At 37.2% G+C, this 25,082-nt stretch overlaps 1 protein-coding gene across 1 annotated transcript in view; it reads left to right on the top strand.

The window, feature by feature from the left end:
* Positions 1-20,453, top strand: part of SELENOI (selenoprotein I) — a 39,348-nt gene extending 18,895 nt beyond the window's left edge. The window contains exons 5-10 of the mRNA XM_019735345.2: positions 940-1,202; positions 2,561-2,669; positions 8,454-8,502; positions 9,886-10,066; positions 11,425-11,607; positions 13,821-20,453. Of these exons, the coding sequence (XP_019590904.2) occupies positions 940-1,202; positions 2,561-2,669; positions 8,454-8,502; positions 9,886-10,066; positions 11,425-11,607; positions 13,821-13,919 (884 nt within the window). The 3' untranslated portion in view covers positions 13,920-20,453. The remainder of the gene's footprint in view (positions 1-939; positions 1,203-2,560; positions 2,670-8,453; positions 8,503-9,885; positions 10,067-11,424; positions 11,608-13,820) is intronic.
* Positions 20,454-25,082: the final 4,629 nt, after the last annotated feature.

A 25,082-nucleotide genomic window follows, 5' to 3' on the forward strand; every position in this document is an offset into this window, starting at 1 on the left:
TGCCCTCTTCACATACTGTTTCTAGTCAAACTAAACTACTTGGCTTTCTCTGCACATGGCATGTGCTTTTCCATCTCGGTGTTTGTGCTGAGAGCACGCCCTCCTCTTGAAATGGCATACTCTTTTATCTCTTATCTTCTGAAATCCATCTCATTCTTTATGTCCCCACTCAGATGTCCTCTTGTCTGGAAAGCCATTTTAGATTATCTGAAGAGAACCTGTCCCTTTTCTATACCTGTCCCTTTTATGGTTTGTGATATATCATATCTTTAATTATCATGTGTTTTCTCTTTTCACAATTGTATACACCCGAGGGCACAAACTTAGTTTATTCTAAGCTTCTTGTAATCTTCACAACATCAAGAATAGTGAAATTACACACTTTCAATAAATTTAATTCTTCCATTTACTGACACTATGTGCAAACCTTTTCTGAAAGCACTTAAAATGTTGGAGGCAGTGTATCTATAAAGAAGTGACTGTAATATCAAACAAGATGAAATAGGTCTTATGACTGAAGTACATACAGAGGGTTTCTGGATCCTAGAGCAAGGAGTGGTTAGATAAAATAATGAATAACTATTGACTATTTCCTGGAGACTTAAGAATTTGTGGCTAGTGGAACAACTCAGTTGTTAGGCAGATTTAGAGAAATTCAGAGTCCAACTAGACTGCTTCTTTGTCAGATCTAAAATTGACACCATTCAATGTAATATAAATTTTGATTTTTTTATTAAATTTTGAGAAATTCCAGATTTTATTTCTGAAATCTTTGAGTTGTAGGCATTAAAGGTTAGATTTTTATAATATTGGCTGGAGCTATTGTTTGTTAACTTTCCTGTGATATGCTGATTTGTTTTGTTCTCCAGTTTATTGAAGAAGACTTTCTCCATGCTGGTGCAGATATTGACCTTTTCCTGTGATATGTTTTTGTTGCAGATGGTGTAGATGGAAAGCAAGCCCGCAGAACCAATTCCAGCACCCCCTTAGGGGAGCTTTTTGACCATGGCCTTGACAGTTGGTCATGTGTTTACTTTGTTGTAACTGTGTACTCCATCTTTGGACGAGGATCGTCTGGTGTCAGTGTTTTTGTTCTTTATATCCTGCTGTGGGTTGTTTTGTTTTCTTTCATCCTGTCCCACTGGGAAAAGTATAACACAGGGATTCTTTTCCTGCCATGGGGATATGACATTAGCCAGGTGGTAAGTATATGTTTTACCTTAAATTTTCAGTGTTGCATGAACTTGGGGGGAAGTTTTTATCATTCTCTATTGCCCTTAAGCTTTTTGGATTTGAACTGATGTGAGTTTTTTAAAAAAATTCTTTTTATTTTATATTATTTTTACTTATTTATGGAAAATTTCAAACATACAAAAGTAGAGAGAATAGTGTAGTGAACCCTTATGTACCTGCTACTTAGCTTCAGCAGTTATCCACACATGGCCAGTCTAGTTTCATGTATACCTTTTTTCACCCCCTCCCAATTATTTTAAAGGAAATTCCTGACTTTATGTGATAAATATTATACTGTATATCTAAATGGTAAGAGCTCCCCCCCCTTGCATCTCCTCCCGCCCACTTCGATTAAAGCCGTCGTTTCTCAGTCTAATTGTATAGGACACAGCTCCCTGGCCCATGCTGGTATTATGAGCTTTTTGCTCCCACTGGCTGAGACAATCAGTCACCAGTCGTCGGCCCCTCACAGCAGCTCACAGCAGCTCTCGCCGGCTGCTGGCCACTCACACTGGCTACTGGACACTCATGGCAGCACATGGCAGCACTCAGCAGCCCATGGTAACTCACGCCAACCTCCGGCTACTCACGGCAGCCCAGCTCCAGGCCCAGCTGTTGATCACAATCTTAACTGTAGAGGGCACAGCTCACTGGCCCATGTGGGAATCGAACTGGCGACCTTGGCGTTAGGAGCATGACATTCCAACCACCTGAGCCACCAGGCTGGCCCAAGAGCTCTTTTTAAAAAACATAAACTCAATGCCATTATCACACCAAAAAACGGACAGGTTCTTAATGTTAATAAATATTCTTTCATTTGAACTGTTGATTTTATAAAGAAAGATATGCATATATAATTGTTGGCTTTTTGTCTTAGTCGCCAGCTTTTCAGTGAATACCAAGCTGTGTTTCGTCTTAATAGGCTTGCTGTTAACTCTGCCTGTCCTTGAATCCCAGCTGTTTTTAGGTGCCCATTTGCACCTAAGGCTCCAGTAAAGAAGCAGAAGTCGGAGTGTTCTTGATTAAGAAAGTGATTGGGTGGGGGAATTGAATCATCTTACAGCTTAGCCAATTTAGGAAGTGCCGTAAAGTGTTCCAAATGATGGCCGGTTGCTTGCATTGTCTAGAAGTTAGTTATTTTATAGCATTGTTCTCTGAAAAAAATATTTTTAAAGTCAAGAGACTTGTCACAATATCAAACTTAAACACATCTCTTGCTTTTACTAAAACTGTTTGATTAAACTTATGCTACATAAAGCGTTATTGACTCCCTGATCTTTCCAGCTGTTAATGCCTCTGTATGCTTTTGTCTGCATTTTCCTTCCAGACTATTTCTTTTGTCTACATAGTGACTGCGATTGTGGGAGTTGAGGCCTGGTATGAACCTTTCCTGTTTAATTTCTTATATAGAGACCTATTCACTGCAATGATTATTGGTAAGAAGCTCCATGTTGAAGCCTGTTTTAACATCACTTTGTTATAAAAGCCAGTGTTTGAGTATAACAAGCAGCAACACCCTTCCCCCGCCCCGTTGCCCTGCAGCAAGCAGAACAACCCGACACCCCTGTCCGATTTGAACCTAATCATTAAGGAAAAATAAGCTTTCTTTGTCTTGTGGTTTTTTTGTTGTTGTTGTTCAGCATCAAGGTATTTCTAATCAGAAGAAAGTACCAAAATAGATAACACAAACCTTGTAAACTAATTATTCATATTAACCTAGACTGTATTGGAGGATCCATGTGTAGGTGACATTTGGTATAGGTTTTCAGTTTATCTCAAAGTTGAACAGTATTAGTTTGTAGGAAATAGAATAGATGCAACATAAAGATTACTTTATAATACATCCATTCCAAAAATTGAGCCTCTCTTCAGCTCAGGTGTCCTTATGCCGCTGAATGCTGGGTCAAGTTTTTTGATAATGGTAATGTTTCCCTTTTGATTTTAGCCAAGGGGGGTATCTACAGGATGATTGACTGGGTGGGGAGAGTGTTTTCTGTGGAGAGAGGCAAGAAAGGAGGAATCTGGATTATTTTGGGGCATCAGGTGTGGCACTAAGTACCTTTGTCGAAGTAAAAAAGCATACTTGTTGGCTATTGCTCTGTTTCCTTATCTAAAAAATAACTCTGTTGGTGAACGTTGGTAATGAAATGGGAATTAGGTAAGGTTTAGAAACAGCTGAGAAGATGGTGCATTAGGCATTGACTTTTAGAAAAGGAGTGGTTTGGGCCTTTTTCTGTGGCTCTGGACCACATATATTTTAGGAAGCCTGCTGTAATCCACCCAATGTTCACTTTTTGGTATCTATAGTAAACCGTGATTTCTTCACCTTGAAAAGTCTAGCTGGTTTTCATCTCCTACCATATAGTGAATCTTTTGATTTAAGCAACTTGTCCTATGTATGGCAGGTTAGCTGCATTCTACATTTAAAGGTTAAATTTAAAGATAAGGTGGGATCCTCCTAAGTGAGATTTTTTTTAATGTTAAGTGGGTACTTTAATAGGCACCTACTTTTCTTTGTAATTCATAAGTTTATCTGAATTCTTCCCTCAGAAATAAAACAAAAGTACACACGTTTCTTTGCAAATACATAAAGTAGCTTTTCCTGTAGTAGATGTGAGCAGACACAGAGATAGAAGGGCTGTGGGGCCTTAGCTGCTAAGTTTCTGCCAATGTTTGGTAGTGCTAGTGTTGGGGTGCACTAGAGCCTCCAGTGAAGCAAGGAATGAGAAAAGGGGAGTAGGAGGTGGAGTGGTTTCAGTTTGCCATTAGGGAAGGTTACATTCTTTGGGTAGAACTGACAGGCCACCAAGATAGAAAGCAGGATTCCACCTCGCATTTTTGCCCTCCTTTTATTAGTAAAAATTTTAAACATCTATAGTCTTTCCATTCTTTATACTTTTATGTAATAAATCCCTATCCTTCTACAGTTTTCAATACTAGTGCCAATCTTGGTTCAAATGCACCACTGTCTTATAACCCTTGGTTTATTTTATGACATATAATCTTTTCTACTTGCTCACATATTTGTCATTTCTGCTGCACCTCATTCCTTTCTGTGCATCTGACTTAAAACACGGTGTTCTTTCTCGGAAGTCGGAAGGCCTTCCTTTAGCATTTCTTAAAGTGCAGGTCTGGTAGCAGTGTGTCTTCTCAGTTTTTGTTTATGTGAAAATATCTTGATTTTGCCTTTACTTTTTCTTTTACCACTTTGAATATGTCATTCTAAGGTCCCGGGGCATCCATTGTTTCTGATGGTTATCTTAAGTCTATCTTGTGAATGTTTCATTGAACCTATCATTTAAGTTGTACTTTTCAGCTCTAAAATTTCCATTTGGTTCTTCCCATTTCTCTGTTGAGAGTCCCTATCTGTTGTTCATTATCACCATATTTTCCTTTAGTTCTTTGAACATATTTAAAATAGCTACTTTAAAGTCTGTTTGCCAAGTGCAACATCTGTTTCTGTTGATTACCTTTTTTAAAAAAATTTCTTTGTATGATGCATTTTGTTAATTATATTTTCACTGTGTCATTCAACATGTTCCTTTGTCTTTTTTCTGTAAACTAATAGTTAGATCTATAGATTTGGTTAGATACAAGTTTTTTGTTTTTTTTGGCAACAATACTTATTAGGTAACGGTATTTCTAATTCATCACATTAGGAGGCACACAATATCAGGTTGTCTCTCTATTGTTTTGATGTGAATGGTGATCAGAGGGTTGAGATATTGTATGCCTGTTCCCATCTATTACAAAGTTTTGCATTAGCTCTTCACCTAATAGAATTAACAGACATTGATGATCGTTGCTTAGAAATTCATTCATTCAGTGGATAACTAGGGGAATAAAGTTTGTTTTTAATAAAATATCTCATAAATTCATACTGATAATTTTAAATCAGATTCGAAGATACAGATTTTTTACTTAATCCCATTGATCTTACATTTGTATACTTTAAACTGTGACACGTCTTTGTTTTCAATGATAGAAAATAATTAATTTACTTTATTCTACAAAATACTCACAACAATTTCAGAGTACAGTTCCAAAGGCAGCAACAACATGATTACTGAAAATTGTTTAAGACTGTGGTTCTCTGAGGTTCCATTTGTCCTTATGGTTTATCCTACTAGAAATGCCCAGTCAGGTTACTATATTTTAAGGTTACCACTCTGTGGCTATGCCACCAACTGTGGATATGTATATTTAAGTTTGTTTCATTTTACTTTTGATTTTTAGAGATTACTTTTTCTTTTAAAATTGATTTTTCGTTTATAATGATGTAAAATATTCACATGATTACAAAGTCAAATCGCTGTAAAAACAAGGTATAATCAAAGGAATCTAGCTTCTATCACTACCCGTGATCCTCTCTTCCTTCATAGTTAACCATTCTTAGATGTGAATTACTGGTTTATTTTTTTTACTGTTTCTTAATATAAGTGTGTGTGTGTGGGGGAGTGGGGATTATCACCCCTTTTCGTAGATAAATGGTAGTGTGCTGTACAATTTCACTGTACTTGCCCCCCCCACCCGCTTAATAGTATATCCTAGAGATCACTGCATAGTGATACATAAGGCTCTTCCTCCTTCCTTCTTACAGCTGCCTGCTGCTACATTTGTGGATGTGCCACAGTTTATTCCATCAGCTTCCTACTGGTGGACATTTGGGTTATTTCCAGTCTTTTTGCTGTTACACAAATTGCTGCAGTGAAGTCTTATACATATATATGTCTTTTCATATTTTTGTCAGGGTAATTTGAAAGAAATCCCTAGAAGTAGAATTGTTAGTAAAGGACAAATGTATGTAATTTCACAAAATATTCCCATATTCCCTTCCATATGGGTTTACTTCAAATTCCCACCCACTGTGTATGAAAGTGTTTGTTTATTTACAATTTCACCATCATAGTATATTGTCAAACTTTTGGATTTTTGCCAATCAGATAGGTAAGAAATGATGTATCGGTATAGTTGTAATTTGCATTTCTCTTCTGATGAAAGGACTTTTCTGGTGTTTAAGAACCATTTGTGTTTCTTTTTTCTATATACTTTTTATATATCTAGCCAATTTTTGCTGTAGGATTGTTAGCTATTTTCTTTATTTTTAGAAACTTCATGTATTAGGTACATTGATCTTTTGATACAAATTATAATTTCCCCTTTGTTTGTCTTTTTCACTTTCCTTAAGATATGTTTTTCTTGGTGGTTCTATTTAATACTAAGCCTAGAAATGTGAGGAATCAAAATATTTTGTGTGACCATGTTATCCTTGGAATATATCTCATTCTATTTAATTCTTTTTTTAATGAATTCTACTCTAATTTTTCTGTAGCTATTAAGTTTCTTATATTATGAAGTCCGGGTCTCCCATGGCAGTATGAAAAGCAGGCCTGCATATGTGGGTTCACAGTAATATCACTATTATTATATAGAGTTTAATAGATAAGTATTTAAATTAACAAGTACTGTTTACAGAATGTGCCGTAAGTGGCAGTTAGAGAAGAAATAATAGATTCATTCATTTTTTTTGGCAGTCTGTATAGAGCCCAGGCTTTTCTGTATCCTTACTGTACTTAACTATTTCAAGATGTTTTAAAGTACAAAATACTCTTGGTAGCAAATCTTTTGCAAGTTTCTCTCAGCCTGTTTCCAACACCTCAGAGCTACAGGTAATTCTGTATTAATTCATTTAGCCCTGGCTCCCTTTCAGCACTTCCCAGCTTGACATGGAGTCAGCTGCTAAAATTTTCTGAGGACATGGAGGGCACAGTTTATCTTCTATTCCAAGATCTAACTTGGGGAACCGTGTTCCAATTGGACTTGGAAATAGCAGAGATAGTTATCTTTTGAGATGAGATTTTTGTTTGGTAGATTATAGTCTTTTCATCTATTTTAGGAAAATGTCTTAATAATTGTTCTGAAGGGATGTTTTTCAACCTTTGAGCCTTACAACCATAGCTGCACTGACCTTCCCACCCCCAGCCAGGTACAGTCATCAGGAGTCCAGAGTGCACAAACGAGGGCTAATATATTGTGTGACGAACTAGGGCTAATATATTGTGGACAAATGACGTGTTCAGAAAGTATCACATATATTGATTTAGAGTTTGAAAGAGAGAAAGATCAGGAATTTACATCTTTATAGATCATAGAATCAGAATTTTAAAGATGCAAGGGACACTAGAAAATCACTTAACTCGTTCACATTGTATAACTGTGGAGTCTGAACATCAGAGAAATTGTCTGATTTGCCCAAGAGTATGCACTCGAATTTGGAGTCATCTTCAGGAAGCTTGTAATTAAAGCTTAACAGAAACTTTCCTGGGAGAGAGTAGAAGCACAGTAGAATGTCAGTTAGGAATATGCAGGGAGTAGATTTGCCAACAAAGGGCATCAAAGGAATGGTTGTATGTCTAGCAGGAACATTGGGAGAAGGGAATCACATGGCAAGGGGAGGAAAGCATTGCAATTAGTGGATAGTCAACAGAGGCATCTTTCTTAGAAGACAAGAGTGAAGAAAGGACATTGAATTTGCTCATCAGGTCAGCTTGGTAAATTTCAAGGGTACAACTTCTGCCGAATGGGAGGCAGAATGAATTAAAGAGTACTGAGGAATTAAGACAACAGAAAATTTTGGCATGATTGGAAATAGTCAATAGTGAGGGCAAAAGCATTGGTAGTGTTTCTTGGGAAGGCCATCCTTGTTTTTAGGATTGAGGGGAAAGAGTCAGTGTATGGGGCAGGGGAAGAAGTCGAGAATGCTAGGGAGGTAAAAGTAAGTATAAATGGGAGACAGCAGAATCCACTAGTCACCATTCTTCCAATAGCTAACCCTTATTGAGTAGTATGTTATATACCAAGTACTGTTTCAGGTGTCTTTACATGTAATAATTCATTTAATTCTCAAAACTCTGGGGTTGATACTACTATTGTCTCTATTTTATAAAGGAGGAAATTGAGGCACTGAAAGGTTATAACTTAACTGAAGTCACTTAACCAGTTGCTGGTACAACCAAGATTCACGTTCAGTCTGTCTCCTTGATGTCTGTGCTCTGAACCACCCTTCCAGTTGTAAATATTGTTCAGAAAAGTATTTAGTATTTAGTTTTATTACAAAAGTAAACTGAAACTGAAAATTATTGGGTCTAAACATATTACATATTTTATATGTAAAAGTCACTCATGAATAATAATCATAATTTAAATTTTCTTCCTTTTAGGTTGTGCATTATGTGTGACTCTTCCAATGAGTTTATTAAACTTTTACAGGTAAGTACTTTATTTTTTAATTGGTCAAGAAATAAAACCTTTAGAAATTATTATTTAGATGAGTTTTAGGATCTCTTTTCCTTTTGGAATCTGAACATTTTGAAAAGGTCCTGAAACCTGTATTTGGAATCTAGCGAGGTTAGGATAATACAGGGTATCGGTGGTGGCTTGTGTAGTCACTTGAACCATAGCACAGAACTACTCGTTCTTTTGTTAGAGTGTTATTACAGTTTGGGGCTCACCACTTTTCTAATTTGTCATTTTTTTGTGAGTGAAACTATCTACCAGGAAGGAGTATGCTCCTGTTGAATATTGATTATCTCTAAGTTTACTTACCATGATCATAAAATACAAAAAAAACAAACAAAAAAAACTTCTAAGCTTGTACAGTTTAGGACCAAACCCCTAGACCTATGCTAACTCTTCTCAAACAGTACTGTATAGAAACTCCTATCTGGGCTTAGGGTGGTGTGTGGGGAGGTGAGTTGCTCAGGTGGGGAGTTACATTTCTCTGATCTATGCACTTCCCCACCTTTGTGCAGCCATACTGAATTTCTTTTTGTGACCTAAATATATTCTGCTCTTTCCCTCCTCAATATTTTTGCTCCTACTGTTTCCTCTACTTTTGTACTTCCCACTTCATCCTTCAGCTCTCAAATCTGTCTTGCAGAATCCTCTCCATGTCAAGCCAATCTCTATGAATCTTCTGTTTATTGCAGCTGGCAGTCTTTCATAGAAGCCATAAAATTCAGAGCTCTGAAGGCCTTAGAGATTGAGTCATTTCCTCCTCCTTTTCTAAAGATGAGGCAGCATCTTGGCCAAGAGCCTAAAGTCAGTGGCAGAACCAGGACTAGAATTTGCGGCTCTGATCAGATGAGCCCACAAATAAATGTCAGAATGCCCTCTGTGCGCCTGGTCACCAGTGTACTGTCGGCAGTCTCATTGAGAGTTGTCCACGTGGGTTATTCGCACTCTAAGTTCCGTATCACTTTGTATCATAGTAGCACTGGGAGGCCCTCTTCTAGTATCACTTTGTATTCATTGTATTTTCCCTATTAGAATATAATCTCATAGAACAAAAACCAAAGGTCATTCACCTTTTCATTCCAGAGGTAAAAATGGGACTGGGTCAGAGGACTTCAGTTCTAGTCCTGGCCCTGCCACTTGGTAGCAAGTTGTGTAATTTAAAATCTCACATCCTCACTTAACCTGTCTGTTAAAATGGTGTTAGTAATTAATGTTGGTGCTACCAATGCCATAGGATTGTGGTGAGTATAAAAAGAGAATAAATATGAAAATACTTTGAAAACGATAAAATACAAGTACAGTGTAAGTTGTATATGTAATAACGTTCTTTGTATTACTTGATTTTTTTTTTTCCAGAAGTTATAAAAATAACACCTTGAAACACTATTCAGTCTATGAAGCGATGGTTCCCTTCTTTTCTCCATGTTTGCTGTTCATTTTGTGTACGGCGTGGATCCTCCAGTCACCTTCAGATATTTTAGAGATGCATCCTAGGGTTTTCTACTTTATGGTTGGGACAGCCTTTGCCAATATCACAGTAAGAGTTCTTTCTTTGACAAGTCATTATATAAGGAATACATGAGAGAATTGGATAATTTGAGAAACTATACACAGTATTAGAATAAGCAGATTTTAATTTAGAGATATTGTAATCCACGATTTGAAACAATAATAACCTCCAAGACAGAACATGCTGAAAATTATTTTATTTTTTCCTTTAGAAACAATAGGATTTAGAGACTGCAGTAGTATTTTGGAACCACAGCATGTTTAAATTTTTTGTTTTGGTTGCCTGCTGAAGAATTCATGGAATAATTTATGTATTCCCTTCAAACTGTAAATATTATTAACAGTGTAGTTTAAATGGCTGCAGATCTAATGATTCATTTAGGGAGGCTGAAAGGGTTTTTGAGAGAGAGAAAACACATGGCACACACACACATACCTCCCACTCTCTTTTTAAATCAACAACGTGGAATTTAAAAACTATGTAATAAATACAACATATTTTTAAAAATCCCTTTCTCTGCTATGGTGTAGCAAGAGAGCAGACAGAAAGGAGAGATAAGTACCATATTTCCCTGAAAATAAGGCCAGGTCTTATATTAATTTTTGCTCCATTAGGGCTTATTTTCAGGGGATGTCTTATTTTCTCCATGTACAATAAGCTACATTTATTCAAATACAGTTATGTCATCTTCTTCTGGAATATCGTCATAACGCACTAAATGCATCCATCTGGCTGAGATCTTAACGGGGGTTTATTTTCGGGGTAGGTCTTATTTTCGGGGAAACACAGTAGAAGTTGAGAAAAGAGCTTGATAGTCTTGATAGCCAGGAAACCTATGCTCTAAGAGCTCAGGTCCTTAATAAGTTTATATTTTGTTACTTAGCCACGGAGCTTATGCTTCTATGTATATAAAAAGTATCTATGAAAGAATAAAACTGTATTTGAGTAAGGTAAAAGGAGCCAAAGAAGTTTTGAGGTGTTAATATGGTAATATGACTGAATTGTAGGTAGCATCTCATCTCCATGAAGAAATTTAGTGTGTAGGTATGTGGCAGGCTGTTTTGAAATTTTTCAGATAACATAAGATTCTTAAAATTGAGAGAAATTTCTCTTACCCAAACTGTTACCCAGTGGAAGAATACCTTCTACAGCATCCTTACTAAATTATTTTCCAGACTCTTACACACACATGGCCTGAGGGTCCATGGGTTTGGAAGTGGGGCAGAGGTCCAGTTGGCCCCTGAGCAGTTGAGACTACAGAACTTAATAATGTAATGGAAATGTGTTGGCTCCTGTACTTGAACACTTTTTAAATGTTGGAGTGACAATTTTGGAAGTGGTTCGCTAATTAAATTTTTATCCTTTTTTTTTTTTTTAACTACAAGTGTCAGCTGATTGTTTGTCAAATGAGCAATACCAGGTGTCCAACTTTGAATTGGTTGCTGGTTCCTCTCTTCTTGGTTGTCATGGTGGTAAACTTCGGAGTTGCCTCTTATGTTGAGAGCATTCTTCTGTATACATTAACAACTGCTTTCACTCTGGCCCACATCCATTATGGAGTACGAGTGGTGAGTAATCTAGAGCAAAACTAGTTCTATTTGGTTCTTATAAATAGTGGAAAGAAGGTTAAGGGAAAATTTCAAAAGAAAGTTTGTTTATTATAGTAGCTGGAGAAGAATTTTGGTACATTCTCTAAATTTTGGATAATATCCAGGTGTGTAATTTTATATATTATTTCTCTAATGAATACATTATAATAACTATAACTAATTTAAAAACTGGAAAATTATTATAAGGAATTCTTGTTTTTAAGAGGGTAGAAATATAAACCATTTTCTTGGTAAATAGAATTGTAAACTCTCTTGTGCTTTTAATTATATAGGACCAGATAATCCCATTTGTTGATTATTTATTTCTATACATGCTTCTTTAGCTTTAGGAGCCTTTTTGTTGCTTGTTAACATAATTTGTAAGGAAACTGAAACTGGTTTTGTAGCATTGCCTCCCTTCCTTCCCCTCCCTAATTCTATAAGCAATGTGGTAAGGGAGGTTAGAATTCAGACTAAAGGAAGGCTTTTGCATTATTTGAGGTTTTTACTTCATCTGTGCTATTCCTGAGCTCTCATCAAGAGAAATAATAAATAAGGGGAAGTATAGAAGAGAAAAGATTTAAGAAGTAGTTTGCAAACCTTAATACTCTCTTCTAAAATAAGAGACTAGTTTCAGGACAAATGAACTAAGACAGGTATAATAAAATGAAAATCAGAACCATGCAGTTTGTTTTCGTTTTCATCACACATTAACATTCTTTTGTAATTATTTTACATATTTTAGCATGGTTTCATAATTATGATTTTTAAATGCTATAGTATATTCCATCAAGGAGATGGCTTAAAAATTACCCAGTTTACTTAATCATGACCCAGTTATTTTAATCATTTAGGTTATTTCCAAATTTTCACTGTTAGAATGTTGGAATGAACAGTCTGGAATAATATTTTTTTCTTTCTTTTGCTTTATTTTCTGAGGATAATTTCATCGCAGTGGGGTTATGTAGAAGGGTATTCACATTTTTATGTCTCTTAAAATGCTGGCATTTGGTACACTTGTTTTAAAAAGAACCCTGCTGTAAATCAGTTTGAAAATCAAAATATCTTTACTTATATACTGTCGGACATGTTTTTAAAATGGGGGGCACCTGTCATGCTTGATAACAACTATATTTTGCATATGTTGCTAAACACAGGCTTTCTTCCCTTAGTGTTGCTCCCCAAAGTAGCCCACATTTGTTGGAACAAAATAGATGAAATTATTATGGAAAAAATGATAAGTCTATGAATTATGATATGAAGACGTAATTGTTTGTTTTTGTATGTGCAAATTTGACATTATATACTTTATATCAATACTTGTAGGCCTTTATCTTGGTATTTTATCAGCCATGTGCATGAAGTAGAACACAATTGCCATGTCTTTCATCATTGTTTTAACTTACTATAACCCTTCAGAAGCATATCTTCAGAAAATCATACATTAAACCAAACCAAACCAAAACATAATTTCTTTAAATTACAAGAGCACTACATTTTTATTATTAAAAATCTAGAAAATAAATACAAGCTAACTGAAAGAAATTCCAGGGGTATCTTGTCTGTCTTTGTGCTCTCTTACCGCTTCCTCAGCTTCTGGCCAGAAGGTAGAACTTGCTAAGGCCCACAAAACATCCCCTTGAACTATTGAAATATAAATAATACAAATAAGAATAGAAATAAGAAGTATCAAACAAGTGATATTTACTAACTGGCACATAACCATGCCCTTGCTTATCCACTAGGGATACCCTAAGTAATATGGCCTAAACCTCCCAAAATTGACAGATCTAGCTTTATGCTGTTTCATCAGGATTAGGAATGATTACCTAGAAATGTTACAAAAAGCTGAATATACGTAAATATTTGATCTACGAGATAGTCCAAGTCAACTAACCCTATAATTCTTCAGTAGATTTGGATGTGACTCTGTATGGTCTGGAGGGCTCTGGAAAGACTAGAACAACAGAGTTAGGCAGACCCAGGTTTAAGTGCTAACTGTCCCAGGCGGGTTCTAGTACTCTCCTTTAGCCATCTAGCTCTATAGCTCTCCTAACTCAGAAAAATCTTTCATTATTTCTGGTGATTTTCGCTGTGTCAGTAAATTGTTGTCTCCAGAGGATGAATTCTGTGTGCTTTAAAAAATGATTAGGTACATATTTGTCACTGCCTCATGTTCTGGTTTTCTATAGGTAAAGCAACTGAGCAACCATTTTCAGATTTACCCCTTCTCATTGAGGAAACCAAACTCGGATTGACTAGGAATGGAAGAAAAGAATATTGGTCTGTAATCTACAGAAAGAAGTACTGTAAATAAGATGCTTGTAAATATTTCATCCATCACCATTGAACTAAACTGATCTGCTTAACAGACATGGGAACTCTGTGTGTGTGGTACTTGTACAGCAGGAACGATACATATAATCTGAACTTGTGGAATTTGGAACCTACTAACTCCCAGCTTATTTTATTTTTTATAAAACCATGTGACCTTTTGGTTAAGCATAATGTATATTAGACCAGCAAAATGTTCCTAGTAATTTTAGGTTCATGATTCCATGATGTTTTGGTTCATACATTCAGAAAACCACAATATGTTTTCATATTTGGTACTTAGTAGTAAGTCTTTAGGCTGTGGAAGCTATCAGTAGTCTATGTCTAATATAGGGAAAAGGTAAGAGCAAGTCACCTTCAGCAAGAGATGCCAAATGATTACAGAACACTATACAGGTTTGCCAAATACTGCTTTCTCTTTCCCATGGAAATGCCCTTGTCCTAATGTACTAAGAGAGCTAAGCATATATATATATGTATTTATACATACATATATACATATACATATATACATACATATATATATATATTCTCTAGTATTCGGGCTCTCTTTGTTATGGAATAGATCTTGGTAAGGTAAATGGTTTAATTTTTAAAGAAAAATATTCTGTTGAGACTTAGAGAATGGATTGTAATTGTAGTTCACCCATTGGCATGGTTTATTGTTTAAGTGTGGCATTTTCCCTCCTCAGCTGCAAGTTGATGAGATTTGGTGCCTGTGAACTATGATAAAATGAATGCACATGGCAGTGTCAGTCTTAACAATAATTACTTGTGAGGAACATAGATAAACTTCCTTATAAGAGAAATTTACTTTGGGATTAGGAATCTCTTGAGCCTCTCACTATGAAATTCCTACTGTGAACCTCACTAGAAAATTAGTTTTCTGATTCAATTTGTCCTTTCTTCCTTCTTCTCTTTCCCTCTGCCTCTTTGTGTGGAGGGGAGAGTGCTGTTTTTTATTTTATTCAGGACAAAGATGTAGGAGAACTCTCTTCCCCAAATTGCTCACCTCCCCTCTTGAAGAAAATTTTTGATATATATGCCTTACTGAGTACGTATTCCCTTTAATATGACTTAGAGTAATTTTTGAGGTTTACTGACAAACATAAAAATCTCTTTGACTTTAGTATGATTTTATAGATCACACCTTTTCATGAATGTGGATATTTTCCTTTATTTCTTTTTGACTTTTTCTCCATTTACTTTGGTGGTGGTGAAATTTACTTCCTACTTTTATTTTCCCCTGAATGAAGTTTGTGCTTGAATGAAAAGTGTATCTTAAACCCTTTTTTTGGATGGATTGCACTTGGATAAAATAGGCACCACTGTGTTGATATGTAATTACCGTCATAACCATTACTTATCTATGAATGTGGCCATCTTTAAATTGAATTATAATGTATTCCTTTGTTAAATTTCTGTCTGCTGCTTTGTAAAAATAACTATGTAATTGATATTTTAATTTTTAAATTTGTAAATTCTAATCATTGTCATCTAGTTTATTAGAAATGAAGAGTCAAGGAGCTAACTCATGATTCTGTACTCAATTTTAAAAAGGTAAAGATTGAGGTATTTTTGGTGACCTTCTCTGAGACAAAAATGAACACTGACAATAGGTGACAAATTGATTCAGGAAAATGTGCATGTTTGTTAATAAGTTGTCATGATGGAGGTCAGAGAATGAAACAATTAAGTGAAGGTAACACAATTTTTTGTATACTTTGTTCTGTGTCATCTTAGAATTGAACTGGATAAAGTGTTAATTTGGGCTGGGAACAAAGCTTTGTTTTAAGATTTCTAGGCTAATCATTTTACTAGTTTCTTGACTTTGTACATGAGAATGAGATTAATCTGTATTATATAAAAAAGGAACTGATAAATATTTTAAAAAATGACACATTTGGACCACAGGCTTTCTTCACCTTGTACAGTATAGTAAAAAAAAAAATACCCGGCACTTCTGGCGTAGGGTCATGTCCTGTAATTTTGGGGCTATTTTGCCTCAAAGTGTGTTTCTGCTCTCTTTCTGTTGCCTTAGGTTTATTTAAAAATTCTTTTGTGCCTATACTTTATGATTTATTTCCCTGTGGTGGTAAAGAATTATACCTACTCAGTTTTATTGACATAGATGATGAAAGAAAGATGGCTGTCAATGAGGTAAAAGTGAAACGGTAATTAACTGTTTCAGAATACTGTGAGCTTGTGCTTCTTTAGTGTACTGCTGACTCTTTCTTGGTTTAGTCTGCCATCTTGAAGTGCATCTTGAAAGCTTTCATTTGTTACATAATGATAGGAAGCCTGAAGCAAGATTTAATTACAATAGCTCTGTGCATTTATGTCATACCAATTATCATAACATTTCCAAAGTGTAAAAGATATTTCAGGTTTATGCATGATATTTTGGGGTGAGTTCACACCCTAGCCTTTCTCCCAGCGTACACTGAGCTGCCTTTTGGGGAGCAGTGGCATGGTTGGTCATCCATGCATGTTTTCTGTACATTTCAGAGTAGAGTGCCTTAGCCAGGCCAGAGGTTTGCTTTGTGTTTCTGCTGACCAAAGTTCCCTAGACCTGTAAGAAGTTTCTTTTCAGGTTATGGTATGAAAAATGTCCTTCTTGCTTATCAAAAAGTAATTCCCCTGTATTTGAGCGGGACATGGGATAGAAAAATTTAAAAGTACCTGGACAGAATATGTTAATGCCACCTTTTGTGATCCTTTAATAATATTTATGAGCTTAGTGCAACGCACAGTTTAAAGTTGTCACAATTTAAATCTCATTCCTCCACTGATTATAATATAATTTATGGATTTTAGTCTTAGGATAATAGAGTGAGTAACTTCCAAATAAAAAAACTAAATAGTCTTCCTTGGAATTTTGATAATATCATGTTTAAAATACTTTTAATTCTAATTTAAAAAGAAAGTTAAATGCCGACTGGGGTCCAGAATGTTACAGTACTACCACCAACATGTCATTTATTCTAACACAGAGCTATTGGGAAGAGGAGTGCACGTCTCGAGTGGTCCAAATTCTAAATAGATACCCCAAGAGTATGGATCATGACTTGGAGCCTGGGCACTGGGGGGATGTGCAAAGGAAAAAGCAGACACAATATCTACTTTAAGGGGAAGAAGGGATCACCTTAATGCCTAACGCCCTTAGTGCCCAATCATCTCAGTGTAATGCACAGTTGAAAATGGTCACAATTTAAATCGTCATTCCTCCATTAATTTCAAATTCAAATGTGAATTTGAAAGTTTCCTATGTGTTTAGTTTTCCAAGAATTAGTTTGTTTTGTAGTCAGTCATAAAGCATTTGGAATGTACCTTGCTTTCCAAAGGAGACTTTGTTTTTATAACCTACGGAGAATAAAAAGATAATCTGAAGGTGTTAGAATCAAAGGCTGCTTTCCCCCTTGTGTTTTAATTAGAAGTCTGTAACTCTTCAGTCTTCATCTGGGTTTCCTTTTAACCAGCCACTGCCCACCTGCCGTGTTGCTGCTAGATCTTGCCACATTCAGATCTCCTTGATTGCCTCAGATGTCTTATCTAGTCAAGGAATGTATGTGCCAGAGGGAACAAAGTAAATCTGAGAGGCTAGAGCTTTTGACTTTGGCCAAAACCAGATAGAGAAATTTTTGGTCGTGTTGATTCTTGTGTCCTGAGTGGCCTTTATCTTGACCTCCAGTTCTGGACTTGATTGAGCACTCTATAGGAGATTTGTGAAGTCACACTAGAAATTTCTTTAACCTGTGAGGTTTCTTTGCAAGGCAGCATGCCCTTTCTTGAATGCCCTGTGGGTGAATAACCTTATTAAGTTAGCTGCCAGTACTTGAACCTTTCTGGACGAAGTTTAACTAGTATGCTGCATTTGAGCGCTTTGACATGTACATTTAAAGTGACAGTTTTAACAGTAAAATAGTGTTAAATTAATCACTGTGAAACTTGAAAGTGTGATGCTCTACATTGTAGGAAGCTTAAGTAAATTCTGATTTTCTTTTATTAATTATGAAATCCATGTGATTTGTATATTTTACTTTTCATGTTTGACAGTGGTACAAATGACTGACATTGGCAGGCAGCTACTTTAGGGTATATAGTAAATCATGGTTGTCTGACTTTTCCCGAAAAAGTGGCGATATGTATACTTCTTCCTTGTGTGGAGCCATGGGAACTGGATTTATTGGCTGATTCACTTCCATTGTTTCTACAGTGCAAAATAAATGTAACCGTACTTTTTAACCTGTATGCTGGTAATATGCTTTGCTCTTTGGTAAAGAAATATGCAAAAGATAAAATCTGGCTGATTTTTATTTATTTATTTTTTTAACAGGGACCTGCTCTTTATATAGACAGATCTTAAGTGAGCTAATATTTAGGGTAGCAAAAGAAGTTTTGCCATTTGTAGCCCTCTCACAAGTGACCTGAGCAAGGCGGTCGTGTCGCATTTGGTCAGAAGGACCAGGTTCCCAGAATGGAAAGTGGGATGTGAACTGATTTTAGACTATTTTAACAAGGGCTTGTCTCTCTAGGAACGTCCACAGACCATTCACATTGTCTTACTCCTTACAGAACCATTCAGAAAACCAGGCTAACTCAGGGTGGTGCTGTTTTTAACGCATTTGAATTAGATCACGGCCATATAGTATCTAATGCTATATTGAAATTAGAGATAGGATGGAAAACACAAGTAGTTAACTGCCACCAAGTGCCTCACGGCTCTTTGGCTAATGTCTTCTCTTGAGCAGTTTCTATGGGTAACAATTAAAATTAGAATTCATTTTCTTTTTTTTAAATTAAAATATACACAATTCACTATGAATTCTAGATACTGATATTCTTGACAAGCACTTTTTAATATCTAAAAAGTAAGTTCGTGACCAGGAACATGATTAGTTAGCACTTGATGTTATTACCCAGGTTTTAATTTTACAATTTCTATGAATACTGCATTATAAATCTGAATAACGTATCATTCAGTATCAGGCTTGAGTTTAATAACTACTAATTAAGACTGCTCACAATAGTAACATGTTTTGTAGGTTATTTTGTTTAGGTAACTTACCCCATTAGAGCAGCCGTTCAGGAGACAAAGACCCAACTGCATGTATTGATTTACTCATTCTGAAATGTGCCAAGAAAGCAGAATTTAGTATAAGCTCCAAATTAAAAAAAAAAAAAAAAATTTTTTAAGTAACATTTCCTCTGGGCAACGGGAATAATTGCCGAGGTGTAAACTGCCTGCTGTGGCCTTCTCCCCTTTCCCTCCCATCTAATAGAATAGATTAAATTTGTACCCAATTGTAGAGAAAGAATTGGATACTTTTCTGAGTAAGGTTTCGCCCTGTAACTAAGAATAGGTAGCAGGAATCATGGCCGAATCAATTATTGAGTTGTTTAGCTTGGTCCAGTTGCAGTTTGCTTTCTGTAGTATTCTGAACCAAAAGGATGGTTCCATCCCTTCTCAGGTACCTAGAAACAATACTACTTAAGCAACTGGAATCGGTTTGCTATAAGTAGAATGTGTTACGGAAGTAGATGAAGAGGAGCACATCTTATTTTCCCATTCAAGTGGTTTAATTGAACATGTTAGTAATTGGTCTGCCTAGGACTTGCTGTGTTCATGGTAAATAATGTAGCCTTTATTTTATCTGGTTATGTGTGGTGTATGTATATACATATTTAATATGTACACATATATTCTCTGTGCATATATATGTATGATATATTCATATAAATATGCGGTCTGCTCTTGATTATCGGCGAAGTGGTAAGCCCTCATTACACTTTACTCATGTTGACTTAATCTGCATATAGCCCATTACCGTGAAGCCTCTTCCCTACTTGGAGCCACAATCTTGCCTACTTCCAGTTCATCTCAGCCCTCAAGAAAGGCCCTTGAGATATATCACTTTCCATTTCCCTTTCACCAGGGATTATGGGAGCCAGGAAGACCACTTTTGAGAAAGATAGCTGCTCCCACCAGGCTTGAGGCTTCTGGGTCTAGATGATGATGGGACCCACTCCTGGCCAGAAGGCAGCTCTGGGAGCGCTTGTGCTCCTGGGCTTGATGGGAGAGGAATCTAGCTCTTGCAAAAGTGGGGCTTCACAACTTGCTTAAATTCCATAGCTGGAATGTTGTGGTATCTTAGATAAGTCTTTGATGTACAAATGGAGTACAGCCATGCATTCCATCATTGTTTTTGCATCACAAGTCTTTGATGTACAAATGAGTACAGCCATTTCACCATTGTGTTTGCATCATCAGAATTACTGTTCCCCATTGTTGGCCCAGATAATCAAGACCTGACTGTTTCTTGCCACTGGATTCTGGAAGCCTTGCCCTTTCAACTGGATTCATGTTTATTTCTGCTGCTGTGAAACTCAAAAGTAATGCAGTAGGTTTTAATTTAAAATTGTTTAATTCTATTATTGATAAATATTTATTGTAATAAAAGTAAAGAGTAAGTAATTTTTAAATCCTTTCAGTTGTTTTCAGATTGTCTTCTTTGTTTTCCCTTGGTAGGTACAAAAGGGGAGGGAGCTCTGGGGAGAAAATTAATGTCCAGCCACTTGTCTCAAAGAATCATTGATGTCTTTGGAGCAAAACATTAAATAGGATTTTTTGTTTTGTTTTTAAAGAAAGATCAGCCTTGTTTGCTCCTGGGTGTTCTGTAATCCTGTGACTAGTTTCAAAAAGCATAGTTACTAGGCAGTTGGCAGTAGCAACTATTCATAATGTACTTTCTTGATTCCCCCAGAATTGGGTACCGGGCAATATATAATAATACCTGGGTCACACTGAAGTTAGTTTGTAAGGTAGTTGTTTCATACTCAAAACATTTTCCCATAGAGTGTTAATGTATGGTGTCAATTTTCCAGGCTAATTCCAAGAACCTAATAACCCACACTTAGTACCCCAAAACTATAGTATATATACAATAAGCACTTATAAAAACTCTGATTTTCTAGCATTGCTTTTGAGGAGAATATTTCCTGTTTTTTACATCAGAATTGATCTTTCAGTTCTGGCAATGGGCCTTGAAAAAAATCGTAACGGGTTTGAAGAAGGTGAAGGAAGAAATGTCCCAATTTTAACCCAGGCTAATTACCCAGCTGTGTGCTCTTAATCTGCTGCCCTCCCAACTTCTGGGTTGCCCTCGCAGTTACCTCTCCTTCTATCTGCACAGTTCAAACGTGTAGCCAGTCCCTGACACACCGCAGGTATGTGCTAGGTCACTACACTTGGGTTTCAATCTAAATTTAAAAAGACCTGATGCCGCTGCCGTGTCTTGCTCCACTTCTGCTCTCATCCTTTTCCCTCTGATCACAAATTTCCTGAAAGAAAACTTCCTAACTGCTTTCATTTTTCTTCTTTTCATTTTGAGTTTCTCAAGGCCACCCACACTTTTAATACAACTTTTTTTTTAAACTAAATTTTATTGGGGAAATATGGGGGAACAGTGCGCCTCTCCCAGGCCCATCAGCTCCAAGTCACTGGACCTCAATCTAGTTGTGGAGGGTGCAGCTCAGCTCCAAGTCCAGTCCTCAATCTCCAGGTACAGGGGTCACAGCCCACCATCCCATGCGGGAATTGAACCAGCAACCTTGTTGTTAAGAGCTTGCACTCTAACCAACTGAGCCATCCGGCCATCCCTCTGGAAGCTCAGTGGCAGCTCATTGTCTTCAATCTAGTTGTGGAGGGTGCAGCTCATTGGCCCATGTGGGAATCGAACCGGCAACCCTGCTGCTCAGAGCTCGTGCTCCAACCAACTGAGCCATTCGGCCGCCCCAATAACTGTTTTTTTTACTCATGTTCAACTTTGCAAGATTTGACTCGGGGCAAGTTACTTATTTTTTTTCTAAGCCTCAGTTTCTTCATCTGTAAAATGGGATTAGTATTACCACAGTTACGTGTTATGAATAATGCATGTAGTGTGTTTAGCACTGAGTGGTCTCAGGGAGGTGCTTGGTTTCTACTAATACCTAGTTCTCAAGTTTTTTACCTTTGAAGTTTTCCCTAAGCCATATGACCTACTCATGACTTCCCTTCCTACTCCTTTCATACCTTTTGTAGGCAATACATAAAGATGATGATGAGACAGTTCTAAAAATAACTAGAGATGAAGAAAACAAGATTGCCTTCTGAGAAGCTATTAGTATAATTCATATCAAATGGGAGATAGGGGGAAACCAAGAAATTATGTAAATGTTTGATGAATCCCCAAATCCCAATTTAGGTGATTCGGTGTGACCTTATGGATGTAGAATTAAGACGTGTGTGACTTAGTGTGCCAAAATTTAACCAACATAATTCTTTTTCGGGAAGAAGACTAAGCTGAAGTGAATGACCAGCCTGTAGCATGGCAAAGGAAGCCCATATGTCCAGGTTTTGCTTTTGTCACCCAAAACTTCCCCTGGGATGAGGGTGCCATGCCACAAGGACTTGACCTGTTTAGTCTTTGTGGCAAGTTGTACCCATCGTGGGCTCCTGAGTCCATTGTATAGCATCAAAAAATTTCCCAGTTATAGTTTGATCCCTTTGTAGGTCAGCCACATAGATGTGCTGGCCACAAGTCATAAAACACACACATGCCCTGTGTGTCAGTTGTAGTGTTTTGCTCAGTTTAGTGTATTCTCTATATGGTTTTCTTTTTTGAGCTTATTAGTGTAAGTCAGTTCTCAAAAGCAAGTCTGCTTTTGGAATATGGGCTACCAGTTGAGGACCAGACTCCAGGGGCCAGTGAATTCTCCTACGTCCCTCTCCCAAAAACCTCTCTCTCATCTGTGAGCCCTACTCTTGCCCACTACAGTCTCTTCAGGATCTCCTGTTACCACTCTAAAAAAAAAAAATTAAGTGAAAAAATAAACTTTATTTTTTGTTACATCAAAAATGATTTGTGTTCTTTGTAAATTTTTTTATAGAATGAAAAATCACCCATAGCTCTAACTCCCAGAGAACTTTGTGTTCTTCCCTCATTTTTCTTGTGTACATACTACATATATTTTAAATAAAATTGGGATCAGCCTCTACATACTGTGCTGCATAGTCTCTTCCTCTTTAATATATTTCGGATGTCTTTCTAGGTTAGATTTATAGTGGCTGCATTGTTTCTCATCCCATGAATGCTTAATCAGTTCCCCTATTGATGGATTTTGGGTCATATCCATAATATTACAGATAACTGCAGTGAGCATACAAATACATTGTACGTTTCATTAGAAAAATATTTGTTGAGCACTCACATGCATACCAGCTATTGTGCTAGGTGCTATATGTAACAGTGCTGAATAAAATTGACGTAATTTTAACCCAGTGGAGCTATAGCCTAGACCCATTATCCCTAGGATAATTCTTTTAAGTAGAATTGCTTAGTCCATGCATATACTTATTGAGAGGTATTGGCAAACTGTCCTAAAAGGTACCTTTCCAGCCGTGAATGAGTGTCTTTAAAGAGATTTATTATGTAATCAGGGCTGTCTGACCACAAGGAAGACCTCCCAGTTGGTTGGAAGATGGCTGGAGAGAGCCAGGAAGGGAGACTGGCTCAGGGCTTTTATTATGGTTAAGGGATGGGGGTGGATGCACACTGTTGGAACCTCCTGCCAGCCAGGGCCAAAGGAGAGCACACCCAGGCTTTGCTTTTTTTGGTTTTGTTTAAAGTCAGCTTCTCAGAAGTGGAGCAGAGGGGAAAAAGGTGTGAAGCTTAAAAGCTGTCAGAAATCAAAGGGCATAAAAGGGAGTCGGATTCCTTATCTGTCTGGAGTGATGGTATCTGGGGATACCTTTATGGCCAAGTATCTTGTTGCTCACTCTCCATCGCTTTTGATGGTACCTGTCCCATGCTACTGCTGATTCCCACTGACTTTCTCATGGCAGCCAACTCCCAGCCGTGGTCACGCACACACACTTGTATTTGTTTCTCTTCTCAAGATGGTGGAAACATGGACCAGGACCCAGCAGGCTTCCTGGTCAGAGCACTACCTCTGATTCCATGGCCCCTAGGGAAGTTTAACACTTGAGGTTACAACTAAAGGGGAGAGAGATTTGACAGATCCCTAAAACCCGGAAGCAAACATACTACTACCCCCGCTACTCCTCACCCCAAAAGGTGGGACAAGGATCCAGGCGGCTGTTGGAACTCTTGGCTGCTCCAAGGTTGTGGCCCTTGCTCCAGGATTTTGGCGCTCCTAAATCTCTCTACCACTTGTACACTTGCAGAAAATCCAAAACACCAAAACTCTGCCTCTGGGGAGGTCTTACAAAGCGCTTGTCTTCTTCGGCCCCACAATGGCCTGAGTTGAGTAGGCCGATAGTAGTACCATTTACCAGTTGGAAAAATGGTACTCAGGTAGTTGTGACTTATCCAAGGCTGCAGGGCAGGTTAGGACTAGGACCTGCGTTTTCTCACTACTCCAGAGCGCTGTCCCAAGTTTCCCACAGGTCAATGGAACAAGACCCTGTCAAATATCTGGTTTGTTTTTTTAAACGGCTTTAACTCTCAATAAGAATACTATTTTTGTTGACAAGGAGACAAAAAAACACCCAGGAAATAGGGCTTTTTCAAGGGACAATGCTTCCTTGAGGGTTTAATTGTGCTTTTGTACCCTTTTATTTCTCCCAGCCCCCCATGCCCCTCGGTACTATTTCCCTCTGCTCCCCCTTTCTTCTTTCTGTAAGTATGTGGTTGCGGGTGGTGGTGGTAGGATTGTCCTAGGTTTTAGCCCTACTGAAAACGGCTACAGAAGACAACAATCCCTTGCTGGGTAAAAATTTATTGATAGCTGGGGGTTTCACATTCTAGAGGAGACAGGTGCTCCATGCACAAAGTAGGACCTCAAAAATGAATGGATGATGAATAGATGGATGCAATATACTTCAGTTCAAACTTTCCAAAGAGGCAGTAGGCTCAGAGTGGACCATTATTCTGTACCATCCATGAGGAAAGGACAACACCCATACTCAGCACAGCGCTTGGCACAGAGGTGCTTAATAATATCTGATGAACATGATTTTGAGGAATGTTCGTTCGATGAGTGAATGAACGATGAATTCATCATCTGTAAGCAATGAACCACAACTTGGTCCAGCTCTTTAGTCTTCCAGTCTCCGCTAA

Source organism: Rhinolophus sinicus, linkage group LG05 (assembly GCF_036562045.2).
Source record: "Rhinolophus sinicus isolate RSC01 linkage group LG05, ASM3656204v1, whole genome shotgun sequence".
NCBI classification, from domain to species: Eukaryota; Metazoa; Chordata; class Mammalia; order Chiroptera; family Rhinolophidae; genus Rhinolophus; species Rhinolophus sinicus.